An 18,516-nucleotide genomic window follows, 5' to 3' on the forward strand; every position below is an offset into this window, starting at 1 on the left:
GGTCCTCAATTGGTCTGCTATTAATATGCTTTCGTTGAACTTAGCCAAAACAAATGCAATTTTCATCTCCAACGGATCGCTTCATAGTACCCCAAAACCGTCTTTATTGTTAGACGTTGCATTCAATCAAACCTTGGATGAGATAGATATGTGTCATCATAATGTGGAAAAGTTTACGCTGGTTTACGATCTCTCTATATGCCATCATCATTTTTACCAACTGATACCAAATTAAAACTTACGACCCAGATACTGTTCCAGTGTCTGTCATACAAATGAAACACACATTTCTGCATTACTCGAGAATTAATCAAGCAAATGAAACCAAATTGGGCCAATCCTAAAACCTATCTATGACAATCCATGATGGTTAGACACTCCTCCTGCTCTCTAAGGGTGGGCTGTCATACAAATGAAACACAAATTTCTGCATAACTCGAAAACTAATCAAGCAAATGGAGCCCAATTTGGCATGTGAAAGTTTTACGGAGCACGAAACGTTTCTATGGTGAATACACTCCTCGTCCCTCTCTAAGGGAGGCTGCCATACAAACGAAACATGAGGAATGTTTCTATAATGGTATGACACCCCTCCCTCCTCTGGAATGGAAAGAGGGTCACTTAAAAATATTACACATATTTCAACCAAAAATATTCCAACCAAACATGAGAATTGAAAATTTTCAGAAAATTCTGAAGGAAATAGGGAAAATTCGGAAAATTAAATTCCCATATGTTCTACAATTACATAGTGACAAGTGCTGTTAGTCCATTTGATGTTTGCGCTAGCGAAATTGATCTTTGTTCTAAACTGGGAATGGATTTTAGTGTGATGAAACGCACTCCTATATCTTCTTCTATCTATACCAATAAAAAAGTATCGCCGAATGCGTTGATGATGACATGGAAACTCTGCCGTGGAGACTTTTACATCACGCATTATTATCGATACTCTTTTGTTCTCTCATCTCTGAAAAAAATCAATTATATTCGTTCTTTTTACCTAATCGGTCGTTTTATTTCGCTGCGCTACACACTCCAATAGTTGATAGGAGCAGAACTCGAGAAAGGAATTGTCGGATTTAGGGCTGTCATTATCATATATCATTTTTTTCTGTATAAAACATTTATTCCATGTAACGGAGAAACATGTTATTTGCAAGTGGTTGAAAAATCTTGAACGAGAATTGTGTTTGAAAATAATGTGATATTATAATGATGAGTTTTGTTAGAAATACTAGGAATTTTATAAAAAAAACGTAAATTCAACGATTAGAAGATCAATTAATGAACAGTTCTGCGATTGGACCCATGAACATGCTCATAGTAAGAAAACGTGAATGTTTGAAGGTATTGATAACAAAACACAAATTTTGGGCGAGACGTAGTTTGCCAGGTCAGCTAGTAAATTATATTTTTAATGAAATATTGTTCTGTAGTTTTAGTTAATTAGACTTATAAGTTTATAATTGTGTAGTTATGATAAATTTCAATAGTTTAATAATGTACTGTTAGATGATGACTCTTTATACACTTGAGTCTAATTAAATAATTAAAAGAAAAGAAAACAAATTAAAACTTTTCAAAAGCCTTATTTTTCTCCAATTTTTCAGCATGGTATTTCATATTTGATGATGTATCTATAGCAACTTTCAATAAGTTCAAGTTCAAACTTGCTGTAAATTCCTGTGCACGGTGTGTGTTTAACCTGAATAGATTGTCCCATGTTTCTCAGTTGCACCATGTCCTCATAGGATGCCCATTAGTTAATTTTAAGTAAGCTTCGTTGTCGCTTAATTTTACATAGAATCTCGAAAACGAAAAAAACCAGAGTATTTGTATAGTAAATTATAAACCACACAAAAAATCGGGCCATAAAATATATTTTATCAAGGCATCGTGCGTCTAAGTATGAGAATTCATTTTTCGTGCGAGGTGTAACTCATTGAAATTCTTTACTCACAAGTCTATCTAATGTAGATTCGTTGACAGCATTTAAGAAAGGTTATATAGAGCATTTTAATTAGGAGCTAATAGTAGTTGTTCAAATAGTTTGATTTTTTGTTTTGTTCTGTGCAGCGCTTATTCCACTTCAATTTTACAATTGAACATTAGAAGTCAGAAGTCTTAAGTTACAAAATATGAATGTTTTATAAATAAATAAATGAAAAAATCCTGAGATATCGATACTGCCAGTTGAAAAAACAGGTTTCGAGAAAAACGCGTTTGAGAATTCGTACAGCAATACTATAACCCCTGAGGTGACATCATACTTTTGGCTGTAACTTTTCAACAAAATCAAATATCGAAAAATCCTTTTAGGACATCATTTCTGAGGACATATTATTCTCAAAAATGCAAATAACAAAAAAAAATCGATTTTTTCGACCTTCCAGACCGGGATCCCCCCTTAACACTCCTCGCGCTCGCGCGAAAAATCGTAAGGCAAGGCGCAAATTGAGACACATATAGCGCGAGTAACTTGGCGCGATATAGCGCCTGTTTTTGTGGCTAATGAAAACAGATAGAACGGCGCAAATTGGCCAGATGACGCGAGATGGTGGAGCGCTTGTGAGACACGACTCGCGCGACGCTGTGACTGAACCACAGTTTCTCGTGCTGGTCATGCCGGTTGTGGTAGTTGTGTTGGTGAACAATCATCTAGCGCCGTGGGTTTGACACTGTATTGCTGTACTGGTCGGGTGATTGTGTTAGTAAATAAATATATCGCGCAACTCTGTGTTAATCAGTCATTGTATGCGAGTGGCATGTTATTTACACCAAACTGCGACTCAATATGTGCTCCACCACGTTACGTTTGTGACACGTATGAGTCGTGTTGGTAGTCTCGCGTTCGCTTACGAGCGCTATACGCTTCTCAATTTGCGCCTAACCTAACACGTGTACTCACAGACTGTGCGCGTTCTGTAATATTGCTATAGTGTATTTTTTGGCGTTATTGGTATTTATTCAAAGAAAAAAATATAATTGAATGAAAAAATTCCAGAAAATATTTTTTCTTTAACTTCATCCAGTTTTAAAAGTCATTTACTTCTGCCACCTCATTCAGGTTAACAGACAATTATTACGAGATTTTTCTTTGTTGTGGCAGATCTCATTGCATATCCAGATTGACGCGGTTATACCTTATGGCGAGTTTACATTAGGGAGATCTATAGCTATAGATGGATTTATTCACCCAAAAATAGATGTAAACGGGTGAGAATATATCTGATACACTTCTTCGAGGAATATATGTATAGAATGTATAGAATAAATTCACCGAAAATATGAATATATTAATTATATAAGTTCGCGCTAGTGTGAACGGTTGATGCGATTTCTATAAATCTCATCATATTTCTTCGCACGAATATATCACTAGTCTAAACCCACCCTTAGGTTAAATGAAGGGCTTGAAGTATCAGCTGGAATTAGGCTTGAGTTTGCTCAGCTGTCTGGTGTCGAAAAAGATTAGCAGACCGTTGTCGGGTATCCAGTGAAGCAGGATTTTCTTTGTAAATTCTGGACTGGTACTGACATAGGTATTAGGTTCAATTCCTTACCGGTCAAGAGTCTTCCCGAGTTAGAAATTCTCTTGACATGCCTTTGAAGAGTTACGGGGCCTGAAGTGTCGGCTAGAATTCGGCTTGGGGTTGCTCAGCTGTCTTGATTCGAAAGCCATCGCATCAGCAGATCGTTATCGGGAATCTAGTAAAGCGGCAAATTCCTTGTAAATCCATGGCTAATGCTGACAAGGGCATTGGGTTCAATTCCCGATCGGTCAAGTGTCTTCGCGGGTTGGAAATTCTCTTGACATGTCATGGAATATTTAGCGTTCAGATAATGCCTATACTTGTTCTTTTGTTCTAATCTATGCCAGTGGTACAACCGGACCGTTTTTCTGGTTTAACTTGATTTTATGTTACAAAGAAGTGCGGTTGTGGGTGCGGGTCCGCTCCACCCCCACTCGACACCACTGCATGAGTTCTAATGTGCACTATGAGCAATGTGCGATCTATAAACGCTTTCGGACAATGTGGACAATAGAACGGGCGTTCATCTGCAAAGAAGTGACATTGTACTATGTTTATTGTAGTAAAACATTCTTTTCCTACCCGTATGAGTTACAATATGCTGTTTGAGCGCTGCAGCTTGTACAAACGTCTTCGGACATTGTGGGCAAAAAAAGGAATGTTCAGCTGCGAAAAGTCCCAGTTGAATAGTTACTTTTCAAATAGTACTAAAACATTTTTACAAACACGTATGTGTTCGAATGTGTACCCGGAGCCCTGAAAGATGCTTAAACGCTTTCGGACAATGTGAACAAGAAAACGGACGTTCATCTACAAAAAATGAACCTGCTGAAGAGTTACTTGTAATAATTTTTTTTTACCAACCCGAATGAATTCGAAAGTGCTGTCGGAGTACTTTTCGATTCCCAAACGTTCTCGAACAATGTTGACAAGAAAAGGGACGTTCACCTGTAAAAGAAAAACTCTGCTGAATGATTCTTTGTTTTAAATAATTTTTACCAACCTGTATGCGTTTGAATATGCTCTTGAAGCGTCGAAGGATGCTTAAACGCTTTCGGACAATGTGAACAAGAATAGGGACGTTCACCTGCAAAGGAATGAGCCTGCTATAGGGAATAGGGAATTATTGAATAGAAAACTTTTTCACTAACCCGTGTGAGTAAAAACGTGTATTTTAAGGTTGTGTTTTGAGCCAAATGTTTTTTCACACTTTTCACATTTAAACGGTTTCTCTTTTGAAGGATTTCCCGAATCCGGATGAGTTTGAATGTGCTTTTGTAGTTTTTTACAATTCCTAAATGCTTCCGCACAATGTGGACAAGAAAATGGTCGTTCATCTACAAAGGAATGATTTTATCAAAAGTACATTATAGTGAAACATTCTTTATCAACCCGTATGAGTTCGAATGTGACGTTGTAGTGATGAACGAACCCCAAACGCTTTCGGGCAATGCGGACAAGAATGGGGACGTTCTCCTGAAATGAAAGGATTTTACTGTAGAGTACATTATAGTAAAATATTCTTTACAAACCCGTATGAGTTAGAATGTGCAGTTTGAGCGTTGTAGTTCGCTTGAACGTCTTCGGACAATGTGGACAAGAATAGGGACATTCACCTGCAAAAGAAAGACTCTGCCGAATAGTTCATTGAAGTAAAACATTTTTTCCAACCCGTATGAGTTCGAATGTGCTCTTTGTGCTTTGAAGGAGTCCTAAACGCTTTCAGACAATGTGAACAAGAATAGGGATGTTCACCTGCAAAGGAATGAAGCTGCTGAATTGTTTATTGAGTATAATTTTGTTTACCAACCCTTATGAGTTTGTACGTGCTTTTTTAGTCCGTTTTTAGAACTAAATGTTTTTACACACCTTTTACATTTAAAAGGTTTTCCTTCTAAAATAGATTATCAGGCTATGTTTGCAGAAAATTACACCACATACTCACCCATGTGTAACCGTAAGTGATCTTTCATCAAATTTTCGTCCACCAACTCTTTCTTACATTTATGATGTTCTGAAGGTGAGTATTCTAGTTCACCTGTTTTTTGTGTATTTGTTCTCGCGTCTTCGTCTATTTCACTGAAGAAGAATATTCCTCCATCTTCACCCTCGATACGCATTTTGTCTTCCGGTTCAATCGGCCCAAAGACTACTTTTGAATCTCCTTCATAAAATTCGCCATTTTCCGACAGTTCGTGGTCATCAATCATGAGCTCTGGTTCCATCTTGATGTGATCTGTAGGTTTGGCATTGGACAAAGTTTGGAAGCAGCTCTCGGGAATCTTGTAGACGGTCATTAATTCTTGGCGGCATTTGTCGCATGTAGGATAACTACTCAATTGGGAAGTGGAACTATTAAGTTTCTGCAGCACAGTTTTTAGTTTCGGCTCTTGGTGAGAGGGTATCAGCACGTGATGGAATTCCTTATTGCATATATCGGAGCAAAAACTACATTTATCCATGTTGATATGGATTCTGCTCGAACATCATTGTCATTTAAAAAAAACAATATTGAACAACATATTAAATCATTAGAATATGCTTACGGCTTGCAAATGTTTCATCAATTAAAAAGAAATTGTAAGTTGAGATTTATCAAAGCATGTCTTATTGTTAAACCAATTGTGATACTTTAATGTTCACTTACGGAGTATAGCAATCTTATATATCGTAATGCATCCAGTTCCGAACACTTAAGCGCTTACGGTGATGATTTCGACTAGTAAAAATATTGACAAAACATAGCATGAAAAATAACCGTTCCAATAGAATTAGAAGGCATTCAAAATTTGTAAATTTCTCCATTGTACCGTGACTTGAATTCCAGACACATTTTGTTGGCAGCATTCCTTTGAGAGAAATTAGTTATTAATTCTTGTAGAGCTTATTATTCCATTGTTATTCTATTATAATCTTAAAACAAACATTCAAAAAGAACAGAAGTTATGAAATTTATTTTACTATTTATGTATAATGGATAATGTCCATGTCTATCGTCTTTGATCACAACTAGCCACTTGTCCAAGTTATTAGCAACACTCATGGAAAGTTTCAACTATCTTTCCATAAAGTAATTGACTGAGATGAGTTTTGAGGGTATTCAACTTTCTAAGATTTTCGATGACGTTTCCAAATGTTTCCACTCCAGAATAATTCTTTCTTCTTCGTTGGAAAGAATGCTAGTAAATCTTTTTATGTGAATGCGTAGCGTTCCTTAATCTGATCTTCCAGTGTACTCTTTAGTATACCGAAGAGTTTTATGGTCTCCCGGATCGAAAATCTTTGATCTATACTTTCTAGGGATAAGAACATACTCTTATGCAACTCCTTCAATAAGGAATTTCATTGTTAACATTTGATCCGATCGGATTTCAAATCATCTCCTGTGTTTTTCATTCCGGACATGGGTTTGTGAAACACAAATATTCGTTTTGACATTTTTTTGTCAACAGCTAGATGCTATGCCTGACACTTACACTACATTGATACAATAGTAACTATCAGTCACATTAATTCAACATACAAAAGATGTTATGGTTTTGGTGTGATATTGAGTATAATGAAAAAGTGTCCGGATTGAAAAGCATTACGGTACATCAACAAGAATCAAGTACAAAGTGCGAATAAGCCACTTCGATGGGGCGTCTGTCTAAACATTTCCTTAATAAACTTACAGGTTGTTGCTGACTAACGCCATCTCACTCCTCCAGTCAATTCAACTCAAAGTCTAGAACTGTCCAATTTCAACATAAAAATGCTAAAAATTTCTCACAATTCCAGGAGCAATCAATGTATCTATTTGTGTATAACACGAATCTTTTGAGTTTTGTTCAATTGACAGTTCAGCAAAAAAATAAATAAACAAATCAGGGGTGTCAAGATTTTCTCAAATTTCTTCCAACTGAATCTCACGTAACTTTTGAAATGGTCCAATGTAACATTTACGTCGACTCGCGAAAAAAGAATCCTGAAGACCTGAACATTGTTCCTCGAGTTGTTCAGAAAGGAATCGATTTATATCACTACCTTTACCACTAGCAGTCAATAATAACTTTGAAAAACAGGAAGTGGGTTATATCTATGGTATAACCGCAAGGGTGACGTAGGACTATCGTTGATTTAGAGATCATTTGTTTGAAGTTGAATCTGAATTCATTCTGAATGAATGAATATTGGGGGGACTTCGAAAACGAGAGCGTTACGTTGGAGGCACAAGCTTTTATGCATCCAATATTGGATACGGAAATATCCTACTGATGGGGAAGAATAATCTTCAGAAGCTATCCTGTTAATTGCGATTGATTGAAAAATCACACAACCAAATGTATTTGGTCACAGTGTTACATGGATAGAAAACATTAAAATAAACTCTTCCACATGAATGTATTTTAAAATTCCCAGAGGAACTGGAAGATTATTTTCCGGATCTTTCTCGATGCTGAATGGCATCCAAACGGAAAGAATTCCGTGCGTGTATGTGTGTGTGTGTAGCGGCTGCTTCGATGGTCACCTTCTCTTCTCCTGAAGGATCGGCTTCTCTGTGCTTCCTCACAGTTTCAAACAAACTGCTTGCGTTTCAGGGCAGATCTCGATCCTTCGCCGTCCAGCACCCTCAGCAACGATGTTGTCTTGTCGATGTCTTCACGAAAAATGAATGCATCTCACCACCAGAATATCGCTTAAGTATGCTTTTTGTGCGTGATTGAATCGAGAGAAGGCGTGGTTTACGATGGCAATTTGGAAGGCAAACTAGAGGGGAATGAACTCTCTGAGCTCGGAACTTTCGGCGACTGAGTAATATTCGATTGCGGGCGCATACAATATTGGATACGGAAATATCCTACTGATGGGGAAGAATAATCTTCAGAAGCTATTCTGTTAATTGCGATTGATTGAAAAATCACAAAACCAAATGTATTTGGTCACAGTGTTGCATGGATAGAAATCGTTAAAACAAACTCTTTCACATGTAATTTTACATTCCCAGAGGAACTGGCAGATTATTTTCAGTAACGATTAGATATTTCCACATTTTCCTCGATACTGGAAGCCCACCAGTGGTTAATGCTAACTCGATAACCATCTGTTAATAGCACTTGATTGAAACATATTTGGTCACAGTGTTACATGGATAGAAAACATTCAAATATACTCTTTCACATGAATATATTTTTAAATTCCCAGAGGAACTGGCAGATTATTTTCCGGATCTTTCTCGATGCTGAATGGCATCCAAACGGAAAGAATTCCATGCGTGTATGTGTGTGTGTGTGTGTGTGTGTGTGTGTGTGTAGCGGCTGCTTCGAGATCTTCCCGGGGAACCGTTTGTGGCATCACTCTCCTCCTGATGGATTCCCTTCTGGCCTAAGGTGCACAAACAGGCTCTTGGTGACACCGTTCATCCGCGCTTTCATGATAAACGAAGAGCTTCACCACAACAGCGACAACATGCTCCAATCGCTGTTCAATTAGAACTGAGTGGATTTCCGAGCGGCGCTCGCTCATATACCGATTGGTGATTTCAATAGCCTGTTTTGAAAGCAATTTTAAGACTATTGAAACAAGTTTTTGGATCAGAAAGTAACAAGTATAGAACGCGTTGACATTTTATCTTTCGAATGAAGTGTTTATCATACCATTTCGTTCAGTTGTTTAGGAGCTATTAAAGCTGAAAATCTCGGTCTCCGGCGTAACGCTTTCGTTTTCGAAACTTTGATTTTACACCCCGGTATTGAAATGAAAGACGTAGTCCTACGTCAAAACTGTTTTTCCGTGATTTTGGTTTAACAATGAAGCCTCGGTTGGAACATTGTTGCATTGGACTTTTTGTCTGACCGCGTTTGTATCAGTGCGTTGCAAAAGTTTCTACCCATCTGCGTGTGATAACAGTATCAAACGTGCTGATTTAGATGATACTCTTTTAGGAAATTCAAAGTGTTTCTTTCTTCCCGTGTGTCGTTTTACAAACGACATCTAGACCACCGCTTACCACTTTCAAAGGTCCGCAGTTCACATACATTCCGTTAGAATATGTCCCATTGTTATACTTATGACAGACATATAACTGTATTTTACGTACGCGGTGTCGGGGTGGCCGTGTACATAATACCAGGGACAGACATACAGCTGTACTTGCGTCGTACGTGTACAGCGTTGTACAGGTACCATCGTACCATGACAGACATACTTTGGTTGTACATTGTACCGTATGTCAAACTGACAATCAGATATTTTTCCAATTTCCACCACATATTTCAATGAAAAAGGTTTTTATTTAGTGTCTAAACTATCAAACACAACAAAAAAGTTTCCAATCTGAGTTATTAACTTAAAAGAAAGTCAATGAAAAGAACGTTTATCAAGTGATTTGATTCTGCTTGTTCATGCTACCCACCACTAACCGTCTATGGCGCTGCGCACAGTACAACTGTAGCCATGTACAGCGGTAAAACAGGTCGGTACAGGTACAGCGATTGTACCGAGTTGCTTGCATGGTGCTAGCGCTGTACATGGTGACAGACATACAATTTTCGAAGTACAACGCAAGTACAGCTGTATGTCTGTCATAAGTATAACGTACAAATGAAACACGCACGAACGTAAATACAAACAAATAAAAACTATATTATTGAACGGACTAAAAACATATTGAACATGAAACGATGACAAAATACAATTTATTGTTTTGTTTATGTTGTTGCGCGCATCTACGGGTGACAGCTTAATTGCCACCAGTGATCTCAGCGGTGTTTCAGTTGGCACACTGGCCCAAAAAATTGGTATATATAAAGAATTTTTTGGTAAATATTACCAATGATTAGTATATTTTTGCATTACGAATTACTCGTACATATTACACAATAATAATGGTAAACAAATGTCAAACCGGTAAATAATGGTAAACAAATGTCAAACCGGCCAGTATGACCCACTATAAGCGGTTGGTTCAACATTGGTTTAACATATACCCCAAATATGTATGTAATTTGTTCAACACGGGGTCATTTGTCAGTCCAATGTCGGTTCAATGGTATTTTGATCAGGATTCTATACCTGTAGTAATATTTTCTTTTCAATTGCAATAAAAACAAACTTTTTTTCATCTATTGTGGTCAATTAAAATGATAAATATTTATTTCTATACAACTAAAATTGGAACTCGAAAAAGGAATCGGTCGATTTAATCATAGTAGACATTAGAATACTATTTCTGAAATCAAAGAAAAAATTAAACATTTTAGTTCGTGATATGTTCTGATTTTTTCCATAATGCGAAAAATATGAATTGGAAATTTGTAATTAGCTTTTGTATATCCTCTTTCAACGTTATTCGATGACACATTCAATTTTGTACCATTTGAGTAACTGACTGGTATGCCTGGTATGTGAACATCCTATCTTCCTGGCTACTAACACAATCAAACTTTAACACAACCAAAACCAGTGAATCTTCCCACCTTCTATTCATCATCTCGGATCACAATATACTTGAGCGTCATGTTGTGGTAAATTGGCAGATCCTGGATATGCAATCGGATTGCTACGCATCACTGGTAATTACTGTAATTACATGGATAGTTAGTAAAAAGTTATATGAAACAAGGATCGGATATCCTACTTGAGGCTTACGACGAATTTGTCGTAAAACATAACCGGGATGATCGGATTGGGCAGCTCCTGCAAAAACTTCTTTAGCGCCGTGGCTACACACTACGGTGAGTAGCTGCTAGTGATGTCTAAATTTTTCATCTTTTCGATTATCGATTAATCGTTGGAGCACTTTTCAATATTCGATTCATTCGAATAATCGTCTTTCAATATTCGATTTATCGAGCGAATATTTTTTCTTGTAATAAGCACGTATCATGTTGTCATTCTGGTCGCGTGGTCTATCAGGATGTCGATGTTCCATTATGGGATAAAAAAATGTTGAATAAAAAGATTATAAAGCCTAATTCTTAACTTAAAATTGCATTAACCATGGTAAAAATGCCTTCTTTCATCAATCGCGATTACAGTGACAATTATTCGATGTATTCATATTTTGATTTTAAATTATTCGATACAAAATTACTCGATTATAATTTCAGAAATTCGATTATTTGAATTAATCGAACGATTAATCGACGTCTCTAGTAGCTGCTCAGATCGGTGTTGATTAGATTTCCGTTGAGTGAGTCACGTAATTTGTTAACGCTAGTTCGGCGACGTCGTCCGATACAGCGTGTACAGATATAAGTTCAAGTTACACATCGTGAAAAATTTCTCTATTGAAAGAAAAATTTTAACGCTTTCGCGTGAGTTCTGTTACAATACTAAAAAATTTATTCAAAAGTTTCACAATATATACATGGTTCCTTAAACTAAGATTGACGAGGAACATCTCCTCTCTCTCTCTTGAAAACCGATAACATATCGGTTTCGTTTAGATCATCTACCTTCCTTGTCCCTTCTTCTAGCGTATGGTAACGTGCAGTCTGAGACGGCTGCACTACCCTAAGAAAATACCTTAAGTTTATAGCACCTCGTCGGTGCGCCTATCTTATTCTTGGATTTCCCCTTTCCATCCTTCGCTCTAAATAACATCCTTTTATTTTATTACACCCTGCTGGTGTATCTGGCTGAGCGCAGCTAGGGATGGAAAAGGGTAATAAAAATGCATCCTAAATGATGCATGCATTAAATTGTTTACCGGACGCTATTTAAATATTCGTCCATTCTGAATTTATGACCGGCAATAATTTCGAACTACAAGCGTTTTCTAGCCTAACAAAACACTTGAGCTCTTACATCTTTTAATTGCCTTACATTGGTCCTTTCTAAACGTTTCTATACCTCGCTTGGAGGTCTTTTCTAAATATAATCTCAAATATTGCTTATCTTATGGATCTGTAACTCGATCCGCGATAAGCCTCAGCTGTCCGTAACATTCCGGACTCCGTAAATCTACTACATAGATTTACCAAATTCTTCAGTATTATCATTCTTTTCTACATTTTAATTTAAATTTTTGATAGTCGTTCTACATGTTCTAAATCATATACATTTGCTTGAACATATTTCCATCTGTAGCTGTATCGCTTTATTCTGTGTTTTATTGTGTGATTTGATTTCACTCACATTATTATCTTTTCCTTACACTTACACTTACAAGTTTATACTAGAAAACATAACTTATTATTTGTTTTATTAATAATAGTATTTTTTGTTTCATTTTTATTCTGCATACAGTTATGCAAACTAATCGTAAACATTCGTAAATTTCGAATAATTGCTCTCACTAGTAATTTGATATAACCGTTAATTATATAAACTAACTTCAAGTTTCTTTTTGGAAAATTATTCATTGAGGTTCAGTGTTATATAATATTTTCCATTAAAGGAAATGCAAATTACATTTTCTTTTCTCTTATAAGATTTTCTTTCATCAAACACAACGTTCCATTTTAATGCTAAGTTATCTCGTTGCCAAGAAAGGAATCTTGAATCCAACATCCCTTTGCTAGTTGTCTTGTTACATTGCTGATATTGTTTTTCTCAAAACATCCTTTTGAAATAATTAGTCAATGTGCTAATCTTTTGGTAGTACAATTACCGTTCCTTCAGCAAGTATTAACATTAAAGTTTGTCTCTGAATACTAAATCCAATTTTAAAGCCTCAGTTCTCATGTAACTGTTCCGACTAATCATATAATACGACTGATCGTAGCTCACATAAACTTTTTCAAGTCGTTTTCTTTATGCATGCAACTCATGCTCTCATAGTGTGATATACTTTGAAATACATTTAAAAATTTCATTCAATTTTTTTTCCTGTTACTTGTATTCAAATAACTCATAATGTCATCTACATTGTATAGTTAACCATCTCCAATCTTTCCCTCAGTTAAGACTGGAAGCTATGCTTTTAATATTCATTTGAATAATGCATTGATCATATTCTCAGCAACTCACATGCTGAGCTTCGCAAACCACTTGTTTAAAAAATCTTTCTTCAGCATCTCACATGCTGTATTTCATCAACCGACTTACTGGTGATGTTGTTACTCTCAGCAATCCACTTGCTGAGTTTTAAGCAATTCACTTGCTTAAAAAAAAAACTTTTGGTTTTGACCCCTTCAGCAAATCACTTGCTGAAGGTTAAGCAATCCACTTGCTAACAAATCAGTCTTCCAAATTCTTCATAGCTGTATTTTTAATTTTTTCTACCATCAACTAATTTACAGTTGATATCGCTCCTTTCAGCAATTCACTTACTGAGCTTTGAGCCAATCATTCGTATAGAAACTGGCTTCAGCATATCACTTGCTGCGCCATAATTTTTTCTTTAGTGGTCAATGTATATTTTTCAGCAGAATACTTGCTATACTTTTAACCCATCAGAGTAATGTTTTGAGCATTCCAAATGCTTGACGCTTGACCAGACAGTCTCTTCTTTTTTGCTCTAATTGATATTTTGGACCTTACAAGTTATCATTTTATTGGGTCCATTTTATAACGAAACAATTGTATCTTAAATTGTATTAAAGTCTTTCAGCAGCTCACTTGCTGAACTTCAAGCAAATCATTTGCCTAAAAATATTTTCTAATTAATTCAGTTAACAGTTTTGTTAAATTTCCATTTTAAGATTTTCGTCTTTATATTTTATCAAGCTTAAGATTTTCTATACTTTATATAGATATAAAGAATATCAACATATTACAAACGTTGAAAAACAAACTTTCCAACCTCTATATTAGAGAGTTTATAGTTTTGATCTACGGTAATAATTTCCCTATCTGGGCCATAATTTTGCAAATTGCGGAAACATATAATGAAAGAATCCGAACTCATATCTTGCGCTAACTCAAGATGTATTGCTCTCGTTGTCATACAGGTAAATAGACGCCCCTAATACTTAGGAAACAGTCTTCTAAAGATTTGAAAGTTATTCAGAGCCATAATTTTTTTGGTTATAAGTAGTCCTATTTTATACGAATCTATGGCTTTTAACTATAACGATCGCATTATTTTATATGTGTTGCCCTATGACTAAATATTGTCAACATGTCACAAATTTTGCAAAATAGAATATTCATCATATTTCGTTAATGATGGTACAATAGTGTAACTCGCGGTTACAGAGTGGAAGTCGTTTTTGATACGACGTCGAGGATACTGGTAATCTGGGGTACAGTATTTATCGAGATTTCCAATACTATAATTATCGACTGAATATGATTTTCTATTGTGGGAATTATTTCTCCTTGGAAGAAATGAAGATTCATTTATAAACAATTCCTTTGGTGTTATTTCTGGCGCTACCTTCCTCGGAGGCTCAATAACACAAATCTCTATATTTGTTGAGTTTTCAAATTGTATGTTAGCATCTTGTGATGAATCATCCATCTTGATGATAACACTTTTGGTTTTACATTGGCTCCCAATTTTTGGGATGAACTTTGCACTTCTAAGGAATTTTTTAAAACCTTCACGCCAGGCTTTCGTCTTCAAATAAAATTTTGCTAATATTTTTGTTCTATTTCTGAGGACTACTTCCTCTACTGCTACAGGTGGTTCTATTTCTTCAAACCGTTTTTCAGTTGGGTATTTTATTTTCTGTTCAACAATCAGTGTTGCAACAGAATTCTTAATTAATCCAGTAGCTGGCCTTTCCCATTCTGGATCTTGAAGGTTGATAGATAGTTTTTCTATCTTAAAATTTTTAGCGTTTCCATTATTGGAATCCGCTATTTCTTTATTTGCAGATATCTCATCCGCCCTGACTTCATGCATCACGCATGGTTTTTTCTTTTCCGCCATAATTCCTCTTTCTGTGGAGGTTTTCGTATTTTCTTCTATCACAGCCCATACATCTGTGATGATACCCGTTTTGCCTATTGCGGGCAAACTATTCTCATAATCAGATTCGCGTTTTGCGACTGATATGGTTTTAAATGGCTCTTTCCTCACTGGGAATGAGCAGCCATCTTCACCGCTCTGAGGACTAACATCTCCTAGTTTTTCATTCATTTCAACTTGTATCACTTCAAGTTTGTCTTCATCATCTGAATCTTCTGACTCAGATGAATTGTCATTTTTCCTCCTCATATACCTAGCCAACTTAGGGTTCCACGGAGGAGGTGCAATTAATCTGGTTACTTTAGATGATTCAAATACTTTGTCATCTGAATCATTACCTTTCCTCCTGCAATCAACTAGATCAGGATTCCAAGGAGGAGGCATTTTTAATTGATGGCATTCCTCTGAGTTTCTAAACTCAGATTCAGAATTGCCATTTACTCGCCTATGCAATTCACTAATTACCCTAAATGGAGGCGGCTTGGTTGGCATATCCTCCTTATAATAATTTCCCCACCCACTAGGATATATGCTAGTAGCGAGTATTCCTATTAAGTCACTTATTCGCACTTTCTTCGAATAATTATATTCTAGATCTGTGCATTTGACACAGATCCACCGATCACCCGTTAGAGGGGCTTGCTTTAGATTAGTGCAACTCAAGTGGAACCATCGCTCACACTCGCAACAATAAATCATCTGTTCCTCATCAGACTCGTGACATAGGTGACAGTGACCCTTCACATTACGTGTGAAGTATTTAGTGGTAATCATCTTGTATGTGTTTTCCATATTCCTACTAATTTTATTGTTTATATTTTAATGTTGGCTCACTTGACCGTACGAATTTATTCCTTTATCATTTCTTTGCTCTCTTGGCCCCTATTTTAAAAACTCCCATGGTTGCTATCGCAACCCCTATAATTCTTAATATAGATTAATTCTATACCTGTTTTTCGATTAACTCATCTGGTGCTGGGATACTACTGCTGCTGCTGGTGCCGACTGGTTCTTGAGTGGTCCAAACCTTCTGGCTCGGATTGTTCTTGTCACTTCTGATAGTGCCAATGCTGGTGCTGCTGCATCTAATGCCACCGCTTGCTTCTGGTTCCGCTGGTTGACAGTTCCTGGTATCTCTAGCGATGGTCTCTCCGATTGTGCCGAGGATACTGCTGCTACCTCTTGCTTCTAACTCCACGACCACGTGCTGCTGCGGCAGTTGGTCATATTTATAATAACTGCCTTCTGGTACTTGAATTAACATATATTTATGTGTGTATATAGCATCCACTGCTTTAGTAAAGTTCGCGAAACGAATACACTCTTTAGGCATCCACTGCCTTAGGAAAGTTCGCGAAAAGAATACACTCTTTAGGCATCCACTGCCTTAGGAAAGTTCGCGAAAATAATACACTCTTTAGGCATCCACTGCCTTAGGAAAGTTCGCGAAAATAATACACTCTTTAGGCATCCACTGCCTTAGGAAAGTTCGCGAAAATAATACACTCTTTAGGCATCCACTGCCTTAGGAAAGTTCGCGAAAATAATACACTCTTTAGGCATCCACTGCCTTAGGAAAGTTCGCGAAAATAATACACTCTTTAGGCATCCACTGCCTTAGGAAAGTTCGCGAAAATAATACACTCTTTAGGCATCCACTGCCTTAGGAAAGTTCGCGAAAATAATACACTCTTTAGGCATCCACTGCCTTTTGATAAAATTCACGAAAGAAATGCACTTTTTAGGCATCCACTGCCTTTGAGAATTCACAAATTCACACTTCTCGCATTCACTGCTGAGAAGATTTCACGAACATCACCTCTGGCATCCACTGCCGAGAAGAGTTCGCAAATTAACACATTTTGTACTTAAATAAAAGGAAAAACTTGCTCCTCTCTGGAGCCACCATGAAAAATTTCTCTATTGAAAGAAAAATTTTAACGCTTTCGCGTGAGTTCTGTTACAATACTAAAAAATTTATTCAAAAGTTTCACAATATATACATGGTTCCTTAAACTAAGATTGACGAGGAACATCTCCTCTCTCTCTCTTGAAAACCGATAACATATCGGTTTCGTTTAGATCATCTACCTTCCTTGTCCCTTCTTCTAGCGTATGGTAACGTGCAGTCTGAGACGGCTGCACTACCCTAAGAAAATACCTTAAGTTTATAGCACCTCGTCGGTGCGCCTATCTTATTCTTGGATTTCCCCTTTCCATCCTTCGCTCTAAATAACATCCTTTTATTTTATTACACCCTGCTGGTGTATCTGGCTGAGCGCAGCTAGGGATGGAAAAGGGTAATAAAAATGCATCCTAAATGATGCATGCATTAAATTGTTTACCGGACGCTATTTAAATATTCGTCCATTCTGAATTTATGACCGGCAATAATTTCGAACTACAAGCGTTTTCTAGCCTAACAAAACACTTGAGCTCTTACATCTTTTAATTGCCTTACATTGGTCCTTTCTAAACGTTTCTATACCTCGCTTGGAGGTCTTTTCTAAATATAATCTCAAATATTGCTTATCTTATGGATCTGTAACTCGATCCGCGATAAGCCTCAGCTGTCCGTAACACATCGCGTTCTGTGCGAGCTCCGTTGCAAAGTATTGACAATCTGCGGCGCCGGCAGCTCGCCCACGTTAAACTGCTACACTGAGAGGAATAATTAGTAAATACGACGAATTTTTTGGTACATGTTACCAATTCTCTAGTCATTTTCTACCCTACTAATCATTGGTACATATTACGAAAGAAAAATGGTAGGCACAAACGTCAAACAAACTACGATTTGTTGGTCCAACATTGGTGCAATATCAGTGAAAATTTTGCTTCTTATTTGTGAGAGATAATCATCAGGGATAATAAAAATGTTTGGACGTAGGACTACGTCTTTCATTTCTATACTGGGGTGTAAGTTTAAACTTTCGAAAACGAAAGCCTTACGCCGGAGAACGAGATTTTGAGCGTTAATAGCTCCTAAACAGCTGAACGAAATTGTATGATAAACACTTCATTCGAAAAATAAAATGTCTACGCGTTATATGCTTGTTGCTTTTTGATCCAAAAATTTGTTGCAATAAACCTAAAATTGCTTTCAAAACAGGCTATTGAAATCACACCAATCGGTAT

The 18,516-nt window shown here is 36.7% G+C and overlaps 2 protein-coding genes across 3 annotated transcripts; both read right to left on the reverse strand.

Moving 5' to 3' along the window:
- Window positions 1-1,046: 1,046 nt before the first annotated feature.
- Window positions 1,047-7,381, reverse strand: LOC129779733 (zinc finger protein 501-like). Of its 2 annotated transcripts, XM_055787385.1 has the most exons (12): window positions 7,211-7,354; window positions 6,184-6,385; window positions 5,482-6,011; window positions 5,347-5,430; window positions 5,208-5,291; window positions 5,069-5,152; window positions 4,929-5,012; window positions 4,688-4,873; window positions 4,540-4,623; window positions 4,401-4,484; window positions 4,119-4,346; window positions 1,047-4,063 (listed from the first exon to the last, which is right to left on the reverse strand). In XM_055787385.1, exons 3-11 carry the CDS (start codon window positions 5,996-5,998, stop codon window positions 4,255-4,257), a joined length of 1,299 nt encoding a protein of 432 aa, XP_055643360.1. In that variant the 5' UTR covers window positions 5,999-6,011; window positions 6,184-6,385; window positions 7,211-7,354; the 3' UTR covers window positions 1,047-4,063; window positions 4,119-4,254. The 2 variants fall into 2 exon arrangements, with proteins under 2 accessions (XP_055643360.1, XP_055643359.1); XM_055787384.1 differs by lacking the exon at window positions 6,184-6,385 and having other exon boundaries at window positions 1,049-4,063; window positions 7,211-7,381.
- A 3,401-nt stretch (window positions 7,382-10,782) lies between these two features.
- On the reverse strand, window positions 10,783-15,677 carry LOC129779734 (uncharacterized). Its single transcript, XM_055787386.1, has 2 exons — window positions 11,155-15,677; window positions 10,783-11,096 (listed from the first exon to the last, which is right to left on the reverse strand). Exon 1 carries the CDS (start codon window positions 15,625-15,627, stop codon window positions 14,587-14,589), a length of 1,041 nt encoding a protein of 346 aa, XP_055643361.1. The 5' UTR covers window positions 15,628-15,677; the 3' UTR covers window positions 10,783-11,096; window positions 11,155-14,586.
- Window positions 15,678-18,516: the final 2,839 nt, after the last annotated feature.

This window comes from Toxorhynchites rutilus, chromosome 3 (assembly GCF_029784135.1).
Source record: "Toxorhynchites rutilus septentrionalis strain SRP chromosome 3, ASM2978413v1, whole genome shotgun sequence".
Classification (NCBI taxonomy): Eukaryota; Metazoa; Arthropoda; class Insecta; order Diptera; family Culicidae; genus Toxorhynchites; species Toxorhynchites rutilus.